This window comes from Boleophthalmus pectinirostris, unplaced genomic scaffold (assembly GCF_026225935.1).
Source record: "Boleophthalmus pectinirostris isolate CB_2022bp ecotype Guang Dong unplaced genomic scaffold, ASM2622593v1 HiC_scaffold_20, whole genome shotgun sequence".
Lineage (NCBI taxonomy): Eukaryota > Metazoa > Chordata > Actinopteri > Gobiiformes > Gobiidae > Boleophthalmus > Boleophthalmus pectinirostris.
In genome coordinates this window covers 29,072,512-29,085,401 of record NW_026571153.1, presented here as the reverse complement: position 1 = coordinate 29,085,401, position 12,890 = coordinate 29,072,512, and the positions used below count along the sequence as shown (strand labels likewise).

The following is a 12,890-nucleotide window of genomic DNA, read 5'->3' as shown; positions in this document are numbered from 1 at the left end:
ATTTCTATAAGAGTTGTAGAAATACTATTTTTTCCTTTTTAAATGTCTTGACAAGATGTTAGTGTGAATCATTACAGTCAGAACAGAAAGAATTCAGATTTAAATGTGCTTAATAACACTTATTTTGCCAAGTAGTTCTATGTAGTTCCCTCTGTTTTACTGTATTGTACTGTGTATTACTGTAGTACATTTGAGCATACCACATCACAGTACTTCAGTTACATCCAAAGTAAACAGAAAAGTGGGAGGGACATGTTCCAGTTTGTTCCTTTAAAATTCAGCACCACAACTGTAAAGAGAAAAGTATTTTCTAAAAACATATGTTTTTAGCAGAAGCATCAAGTCGTCTCAAGTCACAGGCCTCAAGTCTGAGTCAAGTCCCAAGTCACTGACCTTCAAGTCCAAGTCGAGTCATAAGTCTTAGTCCATTTCATCAAGTCAAGTCTCAAGTCCTAAAAATAGTGACTCAAGTCAAGTTCAAGTCACAATGTGCAAGTCCCCACCTCCAGATTCTAGTGAAGGTGTATGGAGTTTAAAAACACAATGAAGCACTTCCTGTATTCCCATATCACATCATGCATCAATGAAACAAAACACAACTCCAGGTCTGTTTTTGTTCTTATTCTATTCAAACTTCACATTTTAAATGCGTCAGGAAGTACTGACAAAAACACGCAAATACTAACTGACAAACGAATACAAGAATCACATCTGAGAACACATTTGTACAGACCTATATGCGATTTGCTAATCACGTTCATTGAAATGACGATACTGTTTCGATTGCGTTTAATCTTTCATTACCATTAGCAGAGGTCAAATGGTGGTATTAGAACTACTTCTACTGCTACCACTAATACTCCTACTATTGGAACTACTATTGCTACAGCCACTACCAGTTCAGTTGGATATTACCAACATTTTGATTCAGTTTTGTACTTAAATCAGGAGATGAGAGGGAGCCCATACCAGCCGACCCCCTCAAAAGCACAATAACTGAAGACCATTTATACCTATCTTTGCAGTGAATCAGCGAGTCAGAATCAGTGACAGTAACAATAGAAACAGAAGTATTAGAAGTAGCCATGTGTCTGGTTTGATCCAGTGTTGTGAGGGTCTTACTGGCGGGCTTGCAGTACAGGTCTCCGTACTTGTCCAGATCACACAGAGTGTTGTCTCCACAACTGTGCGGTTTACAGGTGACCGTACCCCCCACGAGGCACTGACACGACTCAGTGCACTTGTCTGTGAGCCACGAGTCTCCGACCTGCACAAGAATACAGTAATGTTGGTTTGAGTAAAACGCATCAGTTCCCCTTTTAGCTTGGTTAGCCTTTTAATCCAGAGCGCGTAGTAGTGCAGAAAATACGGTATTTAGTCTAGATTCAACACAATCCACATGCTGTCCAAAAGAACATAACAACTGCGACCAAGACTCAAAAGCAGATGGTGTCCCTTGAGCATAGTGGTGCAGTGGTGGTGGTACTCACGTCGTGGTACTCCCCGTTGGAGTCCATGCAGCCGCACTGGTCCAGGCGCACACACTTGTTGTCGCTGAGCACGTAGCCGGCGTCGCACTGGCAGCCCTCCACACAGGCGCTGGGGGGCAGGTGACACAGCAGGGGGAACAGGTCCGAGCAGGTGGGGGGGCAGGGGGCGGTGCAGTCTGAGTAATGGCTGTTCACGGGGCAGGGTTTGGCTGTGGGGGCCAGACAACAAGAGGGATTAGAAGCACTGTAATGTATTTGTGATTTGCAACGCATCTGAAGCGAATCACGTAAAACGGTCCTCTGCATTAGACCCATCCCTCCCTACAGACCCACCTCCAGATCTTGAGCTAATCTTGATCTGGACTACAGGATTTTACCTAGAATGGATACAGAACTACATTCATACCATAATCCATACATACTCTAACTTTATGTAACAGATAATACTCCCTACAACTGTACAACCACTCACCTTTTGTAACGGATGAGTTGTTGTCATCATATCATTGTTGCACTGTCCTATGACCTGTTGTATTTTTCTGAGATTTTATATTTATTACATATCTTTCTATTTTATTTGGACTTCTACGTTTACAGTTATATTATTATGTCTTATTTGACATCTGTCTCTTGCTCTTTATGCTACTTATTTAGAATTTATTATTACCATTTAAATTTTTGCTCATTGTTATTATATTATATTGTGATGTGTGAGCTACTGTGTCCAAATCATTTCCCTTGTGGATCAATAAATTTAAAGTCTAAGTGTTCTATAGTTAAATGAAACATATTACCATATTTTCCGCACTATAGGGCGCACTTAAAAGCCTTTAATTTAATCAAAAAACGAGTGCGTACCTTATAATCCAGAGTGACATATATGAATTTATTGGGGTGCCTTAGTACGACTTTAGTAAACTACAAAGCTTCACTTGCAGCATTACGGCTCCTGTAGACAGGAGAATCAAGAGTAATACAGACTGTGATTCCTTTTAATATCAAAATGCACCTGTCAAGAGACACGCTTACAACGCCCACTTTAAACTCAAGGCTGTTATAAAGTGAAAGTGTGAGCTGCGTGGGAGCAGTGGATGAGAGAAGGAGAACACACATTCACCAAGACAGAGATCTGCCAAGGGATCGTAGACGCCTGGACTAAGGATCAGTATAAATTGTGGTCCGAGCTTTCACCAAGACAGTATTTTTTTTACGTGTTACAATTGAACAAAGTTGAGAATTATCGTGAACATGTTAAATAAAGTTTGACTGACTTATCTAACTGTTGTGTTTCGTTTAATGCGCCTTATAGTCTGGTGCGGTTTATATGTGAAAATAGTTCAAAAATAGACCATTCAATGACAGTACGCCTTATAATCCAGAGTGTCCTATAGTGTGGAAAATACAGTATGCTTCTTTTAGGCTTCTTAAATTATATATGTTTACATTAATAAATACTAATAATATACTAATAGTAAATAATAATAATCATATATGAAAAACATGTCTGGAGTCGCATTTGGAACAATCACACTTTTCACTCGCCAAAAATGCCCTGTTCCACCTTATCAACTGCTTCACTTCAAATTAATTATTTCTGACGTCTTTACTGTGCACCATTATTATTTTAAGCAGGTTATGTTCATGCGGGTTACGTCTTTATTGTGCATTGTGCATTGTGAGTACCTGGAATGTTCCCATTGACTATACGTGGAAGTCCCAAGTGATGCAAGGGCTGTAAAACTATTCACACTTGTTCTTCTCTGGCACTGGGTCAGCACTGGACTCAAACGAGCAAGCCCAGCATGCACAACCAATAACCTGTCTATGTCTGTCTCTCCTGTCACTCATCTCAGTTAATGTTCTCTGTAATCAGATGTTTTAAATCAGTGTGCATAGAGTGGGAAATCCTAAACAACGTGAGAACTGAGAACATGACATAAACTTATTCAGTCACTGAACTGAGCTCTTTGGGAAACTGAATGAAACACTGCAGACATCAGATGAAGACGAGGAGGTCGAGAGAAAAGAGAGACACAGACTCCAAAACCCTGTGTGTCTGGTGCATCAGGTGTAAGTGCATCAGGTGTAAGTGCATCAGGTGTAAGTGTGCAGACAGAGTGGAGGGTCTGTCACCAATCTGTCTATGCGACACCCCCCCCAAAAAAAAAAAAAAAAATTAAAAAAAATCCTGGGATTGGATGTTGACATCTGATAGAGCAGACTTACGACAGAAGGTGCTGTTCCTCCAGCTGATGGTGACCCCGGCGCTCTGGCAGGCCTGAGCGTACGCCTCCACATTATCACACAGGGTCCGCTGCATGCCATCGTACTCGCACATGTCGTAGATGCAGTTCCCAATGAAGGCCTCTGGGGGCACCAGAGCATGACAGGGCTTAAAGCGGTCGGACAGAATGGCTCCAGAGCACTGGGCTTCGTACTGCGTCTCCTCCGTGGCGGTGCAGTTCGGGTGGATGTCTGGACGCGTGTCAGGCTGGCAGCTGGAAGAGAGGAAAAACAGAAGTTGCTAGTGTGACTCGGGTTCTATGAAAAAGTAAATGTGTAAAGGCCAGTATGGACATGTGATTATAGAGTGATTTCCTCACTGACCCTGGGTCGCTGTCCCCATCAGACTTCCAGCTGTTGCCCAGCTCGATCACATCTTTGGCAGGCTTCTTGTTGGGCATCAGGTTGTCATCAGAAGAGTTGTGATTGTAGTTCCCACACATGCCACAGAGCTACACCAAAATTACAGATACACTTGACTGATGCACAGAGAGCAGAAAAGCACAGGCAGGCACTACATTTAAAACTATATCTATCTATCTCTATATCTATATCTATAGCTATATCTATATATATGTATATATGTGTATATGTAAAAAATCATATCATCGAACCAAAACAGCAAGAACTTCTAAATGTGGAATAATAAATAATCACAATGATATTGAAAAATAGTATTTTTTTAACATAACATTATATTGATATTAGAAGTACGTATTAATTACATGCAAACCCATTTCCCTGATTGATATCATAGTTATAATTCACTGTAAAGAAAATCCTTCTCATCTCTATTGTCTGGCCTGAATGGTGGAATCTGTTATGGCTGTGTCTTATACAAAGAGTTAAAGTACTGTAAACCTGCAGTACCTTGTTGAAGTAGTCTCCGGGCACTGTGATCTCCAGGTGGTGCACTCCATCAAACTTGACCTGCAGCCCAAAGTCTGTGTCGAGCAGGCTGTAGGAGCCACTGGTGATCACCCGGGCCCCCTCGGAGGCGATGGTCAGAGGGGTCCTCACGCGACGCCCGTTCAGCTACAGCACAGAGGACAGAGTCAGGGGGAGCACTGTCTCAAACTCCATCACTTCTTCTTTCAGTTACAAAATATGTACTATACGCTTGAAAAAGCAGAATTATTAACATGTTTTCTTTGTCTCTAATAATAATTATGATCATGTATAATTGTATATTGTAGTACTTCAATTCAAACTTTAAATCTGTAAAAGTTTGACAAGGCTCTCAAAGTGCACACTGTAGTCAGGATTCATCCAGTCCACATTAATAAATGATTTACTGCGGTGGTAACTTTTGCTACTAAATTGCTATTTCAGTTGGTGTAATTATCAAAACACAAGCAGCGCACTTGTTTAGATAATAAAATGTCCTCTGTAAACAAAACTCTGGTTATGTCTGTAGTTTAGACATCTAAACAAAAGCGTGGGATTCTTGTATTATCTGTCATTAATAATTCTGTGGACTTACCATAACCCTGCGGCTCTTCTGCAGCTCCACCACTGTGTCATGGGGCAGGTAGACCTTTACTGAGCGCACGTACGATGCCCCAGGCTGCCCGCGCTCCTCGTTTTTAGCCACGATTTTAAAGGGAGTGACCTTAGTGGTATTACACACCTGAGAGATGGAGACAGTGTGATGTGCAGGAAGCATAAAGATAAGAAGTCTTATTGAAACGACAAGACACAGTACCCACCTCCACCAGAGTGTAGGTGCACGTGCCCATGAAGGTGTGCATGACCCCATCAAAGGTGTAGTAGTGAGGGTCACCAGCCACGTGGCACACGCCTTTACCTGAGGGGACAAGCACCAGAGCAACAGTGAACCAGGGGAACAGAGTCACAGGAAAACTGCTTAACTTATGTTTGATAAAGACATTACACTGGTGAGCTGGCAGTGTCGGCCTGGCACAGCACAGCAGCACAACTTAATTGATTACGCTGCTATTGATTACACTGCAATGCTGTGCCAGCGCAACACTAACAGCTCAACAGTGTAATAACCATGTCCATGTTATTGCACATGATGATGAGTCAAATTTTAAAAGAAATCTCCAAACTGAAAATGCATCAGAGTTCAGTCTTTTGTGGGTCACAACAGTCTTACTATATCAGGGTTAACTGACTGAAATGTACACAGTTCATACGTTCGGTAATTACAACAAAATAAATCAAGAGTTACAAATAAAACTATGATTCTGTAAACCCCTACTGACCACCAGAGCACAGTGCCTAAATAGAACCACTATTCATTTCACATTTCTTGTCAAGTTTTCCATCTCCTTTTAAAAACAACTTTTAACCTTTTAAACTGCTGTGATGTCACATTTTAGCACAATGATATATATGCTTTGATCCCTGAGTCCATATTCAACACAGATCCAGAGTTCCAAGTGTAGTGGAGCTCACCTGTGGAGTGGCAGTCCAGCACGCCCTCCTGCACGCTGCACTCCTGAGCCGGGCTGCACTGCCACGGCTCACACGTCACGTTGTTGTTACCGACGCATTTACAGCGCTCCGAGCAGTCCAACTCACTGAACCAGCTGTCTCCCACCTGCAGGGGGCGCAGTGTCACTGTGTCACGATTATGTTTCAGTAACAAGGTGATTAAAGGTGAAAATGTCACATACCGGTCTGTACTTGCCGTCGTCGTCTGTGCAGCCGCACTCAGTGAGGGGCACACACTTGCTTCCACTGAGCACCAGGCCAGGGGCACACACACAGCCCTCCACACAGGGCAGATGACAGGGGCCCCCGGTGCCCGCGGGATCTTGACAGCTGGGCTGGGCACAGGCTGAGGTGCAGTGGCTGTACTCACTGCCAGAGGGGCACTTCAGAGCTGTGTGCACAGAGAGAAATAGCACATTAGTGGATATTATTATTGTACTCATTCAAATAATGACCAGTTTTGGCATTCTGAGGCTGCAAACTGTTAGTTCATATGTGTAGGTCTACCATCTTAAGACTAGGCCTGTCACTATCATTACTATATCGACTTATTGTACAATAAATAATAGTTGGAATAATAATTTTTGAGGGTCAATATTTACATGCGGGTAGAGATGTAACAATAACCGAAATATCGTGATATCGTATCGTCAGAGTTCTCACAACAATATCATGGATCATCACAATATATCGAATCACAAGTCTCTTTGTTTAAATGAAGATTTATAGTGCAGCAATAGCTAAAAAAAAGACAGAAGGAACTACATAGACCATAAACCTTTGCTCTCTTTCAGTGAAGACGACAAGAAGAAATAACAGTTCTAACACTTTTAAGTCTTAGTTCTTTGGTTTAAGTCAAGGCATTTTAAGAGGAAAAAGTAGCACATTATCAATTTTGTTAATCTCCGCAAAATATCACAATAAATATCGTACCGTGAGATGTATATCATGAAAATATTGTACAGAGAGATTTGGATATTCTAACATCTCTCATCCTGAGCCTCTCCACCATATCATGAGCTTTGACGATATCATTTCCTGAGACTTGAATATCGTTACAGCCCTATAAGCGGGTACTTCATCACTGTACTTGTGGGGAAATTTGTATTATTTTTCTGTATTATGATGATGTTTGAGCTAAAAATGTTGAATGATTATCTTCTATGACACATAGATACAGTAGTGTTTCATATCTGACATTTATTTATTGTAGCTCATTTTGAATGTATCTGAGCTATATTTACTTCATCACTTTTTTTTTTTTTTTTTTTTACCGTGACAGGCCTACTTAAGACAGCTGTTAAAGCATTCATGTATTTCCTTTTGGATAACACAGGACAGGTGTAGACCGCTGTGGACACTACATGAGTTCAAACAGTGGACAGACTCACGGCAGAAGGTGCTGTTCCTCCAGGCGATGGGCACTCCAGCAGCAGCACACATGTCTGCGTAACTCTCTATGGCCTGGCACAGCGCCACCGTCTGGCCCCCAGTGGCACACATGTCGTACACACAGTTTTCAAAGAATGGGCCGGGAGGAATCACAGAGTGACAGGGACTGAAAATGCCTGAAAAACAAACAAACAAAAAAAAAACACCCAGGTTTATTTAGCCCAGTGTCCTGCCTTGCTCAGTGCTCCTCTGCTTTTCCCTCTATTACCAGTGGGGTCAGTGATCATGCCACAGCTGGTGGGCTTCTTGGCCTCCTCCTCCACCTTTGGATCGCAGTCTTCCTGTCCTCCTCCATTGGTGCAGCTGAAAGAACAGAGTGGTTCATGAAGAAGAGCACAGCGCCCCCCAGCTGTGACAGTATGAGGAGCATTAGACTTACTCAGGCCGAGGGTCGGGCACCTCCCAGCTGTCTCCCAGCTCGTTGGTGTTAGCGGCAGGAGTTTTGTCTGGCTTTAGGTTGTCGTCTTTGGGGTCTCCATTGAAGTTTCCTGTAAGGAGTCAGCAGTAACAATATTTTACCTGCACTATCTTTTTGTGTGTTTTGTTTTCACAAGCACACACACAAACACAAAAAGTGATGGAAATTCATACACACAATCAACCACAGTGACCTTCTTCTAAAACTTCCATCATCAGAAGTCCAGCTGCGGTACGTACCACACAGGCCGCAGAGCAGGCCGTTGTAGGAGGTGGGCACGGTGACGTCAGCGTGGTGGTTTCCATCAAAGCGCACTCTTAAACCAAAGGAGGTCTCCAGAACCACAAACTTTCCACTGAGATAAATTTGGATCCCATCCACTGAGACAGGAGGGATGACAACACGCCCATTCACCTGTGAGGAAGAAGACACACTGAGGAATACTTGACAATAATACTTATTACTGCTACTTGAGTACACATCTGACTTGTTTGATTAGTTTTTAATCATTAATTTATTAGAAACATATTTGAAGTGTTTCATTAGACATGTCAGAATTGGTTTCTTTGACCTAAAAAAAAAAGACACAGCTGATTTAAATATATAATACAGAAGTCTCTAACCAGTAGCTCTCCATTCCCTTCCAAGTAGCTCACCAAGGGATTTCTGAATTATATGTATTGTGTTGAATAAGTAAAATTTAATTCATTAAATGCCTTTACCATTGTACATGTATCATTTTGATGCCTTACTTTGTACACTAATAAATGAATAATGGTTTATATTTTATAGGCGTCTAACTTAGGGGGACCAGATTTTCAAAATCAAAACTGGGACATCCCTGGTTTGGGTGGTTGGTAATAATACAATTCTGAAATGAGTGCGCAATTAAGGAAAACGTTTCTGCACTCAGCCCATTCATGACTAGTCACATTTTCTTTGTGTTTTGGTTGTTTTTAAGCAGCTTTTCTGTATTTTACCTAAACAAAAGACTATTTATTCCTCGCTTTACTGTTGGCGGGCATCAGTTTGGTCAAAAATAGGGACACCTGGGACATCTCTTGTATAAAACTGGGACAAATCACTAGTTTTGAATAAATCTGCTGGGACAGGGGACACAGGGCTCAAAACTGGGACTGTCCCGAATAAATAGGGACATCCAATCACTCTAATCTAACTGTACTTTATCTTTGCTGTAGTTCTTTTATATACTAAATTTATTGTGACCACTAAAACTAGTAGCTCACTGGCATTTTTGTTTTGTAAAGGTAGCTCACCGGACGAAAAAGGTTGGAGAACCCTGACACAGAAAATCAAAGTCACAAATGTAACTATGGTTCTCTGAAAATCTGTGTAAATGGTGCCCTCTGGTGGACAGTAGGGATGACGCAGAACAGGTTGTATAGTTCCAGCTCTAAACAGTCACAGCATGAAGGATTACTCTTTAATAAAGTTCAGTCTAAGCTCTCACCTGCACAGTCCGGCTCTTGCCCAGCACCACGGTGATGTTGTTGACGGTGATGCCCACAGCTCGGACGTAGGACACTTTGCGGTTGCTTCCCCGGTGTTCATTCTGGGTGTACACGCTGAAGTACGGGAGCCCGGAGGTGACGTTACATGGCTCGGTCAGAGTGTACGAGCACGCCCCCATGTAGTGGTGGGTCCTCTTGTCATACGTGGTGTAGTGGGGGTCGCCAGATACTGAGCAGATGCCAGTTCCTTCATAAGAAATAGATAAATACATGCAGGAAAGGTTAAATAATTGAATGAATGAACGGTCTATGAATATATAAATACGAAGCATGCACATAGACTGCAGTGAGCCTCATCATTTTGATCTGAAAATGTTTTGTATCTATTAGCCCTCTCTACATGATCACCATTTTTATTTTGCTATTTTGCCTGTAAATCAGTTGTTATTCCTAATATGGAACTCTGCTCAAATTTTCTCCTTTAACTGCCAGCCTTGGTGAGCTTCACTTGACTGGATGATGTCACACTCTCTTAGTTCCTTCTTTATACAGTCCATGGCCTGAGTGAACAATAAACAGTTTGGATGTTTTGTCCTTTTCTATGTAAAGAGGAAGTATGTTGAACTCAATGGGGGAAGACTGACAGTCACAACAAATCAAACAAGATGATGTCATGAAATACATCTTTTCAACTTTAACATTTCAGAGTGATACAAAAAGGGCACATTTGCTATAGAAATTAAGAATTCAAAACTGGGTTCGATCCCCAGGTCGCCCAGGGCCTTTCTGTGTGGAGTTTGCATGTTTCTCCCCGTGTCTGGATGGGTTTCCTCCGGGCGCTCCGGTTTCCCCCATCAACCCAAAACATGTTACAGGTCTCCAGAACAGTTGATATTCAAGGTCAGTTAAATACAATCAATCAATGAACCTGTCCAGGGACGACAGGTGGAAATTAGCACTGATGCTACAACCTGATGTACAATGCATCTCTCCCGTCAAGGTTAATGCGAAAATTGTGCGCTGTCCCTGTCTCAAAAAAAAAAAAAAAAATTAAATTAAATAAATATTCTGTCTTATATTGTTATACTGACATTTTGAAATGAACTCTTCAAGACCTAAGGGCAGTTTTAGTATATTTTTTCTCAACTGACTTGTTTCTTAACTTGCATTTAAAACTCGCCCTTTTGCCCCCTAATGAAGTGATATACATCCTTTTTTTCAGTACAGCCTGTTATTTCACAATCTGCTGCTGTAATTCTGTCATATGGCTGCAATAAAAACTACAGGACCAGAAATACAAATGAAAAAAAAAAGGAAAATAAATACACTCTTTATATAAAACACACGGCAAACATGTATAAACAACATTTTGGACATAAAAAATGTTATCTTAGCTTCAAAAGTACAAAATATCAAGTCTGTAAGTAAACTCTAAATATCCTTATTGTCTCAAAACAAAAGTGCGATGTCCCCATGACTTGACTGGTGTCAGTCGTGGAAACAGCTGGTGCCCAGAACACAGAGCCACATCACTCCCTGCATTTCCATGGGGTTTATTACATTTGGATTTGGACAATTGGAATGAAATAAACCTCTCAAATAAAAATAGCAAGGGGTGCACAATTGCACACACCAAGATGTGTAATTTGCCATTTATTTGAGCAATAATAAATTGAATAAATGAGTCAATAGCTGCACTTAGAGCGGCTTTTTCAATTAAGGAACAAGTCTCGATACTAAATACTGATTCCAATATCACAATGATAACAAAAAACACTTTCTTTAGACAATAGAATGCGATTTTCAGCCTTAAATGGTAGTACTTTCTTTTGTATCCCCATGTGTCTTATATGTGTGTAATCCTCAGTGGTGCAGTAGGTTCATGTTGGTTCATGTGTGTATAATAGTCTATGTGCTCTTCTACTTGTTCTGATACAGATCAACATGATTCTAAAGACATTAAAATTTAATTTTAGTATCGATACCTATGAAAAATTAGTATCTAGTTTCAGTACTAGTTTTAGTATCAAGAAGTATAGTATAAATTCAACAAATTCGTGTCAAATTTGTTAAATTATTGAAAGTCTGTACAGTTTATTTTCAGAAAGTAATTTTGAAATCATGCCCTCAAAGTCAAAGCGTGATATTCTGGCTGGTCAGGTAATGAAGTTAAGAGAGAAATAGTATTATCTTCTTCAGCTTTTTAGGGACCACATTCTTAACGGCGTGACAAACAGTGAGTGTGGGGACATGTCTGTGGTAGTAGACTGTACCTAGAGGCCTGCACTGGTACTCCCCATCGTGCAGCTGGCAGCTCTCGGTGGTGGGTTTACAGCTGGTGTTCTGACACTGGATCAGCCCTCCACTCAGACACTGACAGCTCTGCTCACAGCCCGGCACCAGCCACTTGTCTCCAGCCTGAGGGACACAGACACCAGGGTGAGGACAACCAGAGGGACATTCATCTAGACCAGGGGTGTCAAACTCATTTTGGTCCAGGGGCTGTATCCAACCTACTTTCATCCCAAAGTGGCCGGATCAGAAAACTCATGTCATATATACCCAAGAAATAACAATAAATTCAAATATTTGTGCAGAGAAACACAAATCTATTACAGAAATCTTTTTTAATTGATGAACTCTTTCTTTTACAAAATATTATAATATTATGAACAACCTGAAACTTTAAGCAAAATGCAATTTCAACACAATGTTTTAACATGAACTTGTTTGCATTTCATAGAATTTAGTCATGTTTTCTTTTTGTTCCTGAAACTTGGCATCTTTTATTCTGCACAAGTGCATCAGTATCAGGCACCATGTCCTGAGGAGCTACTAGGAATGGGAATCATTAAGAAGTTGCCAATATGATACATACTTCGATACACAGACCACGATACGATACATATCTCGATACACTGCACTTTTGGTTCGATACGATATATTTCAAATCGATTCGATACGGTTCAATAAAAAAACAAAAGCTAAATCATGGCTCTGATAATAAAAGTGTTTGTTAAACCATTTCTTGTGCAAAGTTCATCTGGAAAATGCCAATTTTAATCATCAAAACAGTGAAAATGTCAAATGTGTCACATAAAAAAGATTCCTTCCTCTGAACAAGCAACAAAACTGTAGCTGTAACAAAATAATTACTGAAAATATACCCCATTATATCGATACAGCAGCCCATGATATTGATACTGTATAATCACATTAAACCATACAATATATTGATATGTCAATATTTTTGCACACCCCTAGTAGCTACTGTTTTCAGAATGTCATTGAGGACCCCCTTGAAAACGAGATGGT

The 12,890-nt window shown here is 40.9% G+C and overlaps 1 protein-coding gene across 1 annotated transcript in view; it reads right to left on the bottom strand.

Moving 5' to 3' along the window:
• The window catches only part of zanl (zonadhesin, like), a 69,522-nt gene that overhangs the window by 22,791 nt on the left and 33,841 nt on the right, over nt 1–12,890 (bottom strand). Inside the window, 15 exon segments of the mRNA XM_055156233.1 lie at nt 1,123–1,267; nt 1,491–1,699; nt 3,717–3,988; nt 4,098–4,225; nt 4,644–4,808; nt 5,257–5,403; nt 5,483–5,580; nt 6,195–6,339; nt 6,416–6,624; nt 7,625–7,801; nt 7,894–7,988; nt 8,065–8,173; nt 8,343–8,517; nt 9,575–9,822; nt 11,849–11,993. Of these exon segments, the coding sequence (XP_055012208.1) occupies nt 1,123–1,267; nt 1,491–1,699; nt 3,717–3,988; nt 4,098–4,225; nt 4,644–4,808; nt 5,257–5,403; nt 5,483–5,580; nt 6,195–6,339; nt 6,416–6,624; nt 7,625–7,801; nt 7,894–7,988; nt 8,065–8,173; nt 8,343–8,517; nt 9,575–9,822; nt 11,849–11,993 (2,467 nt within the window).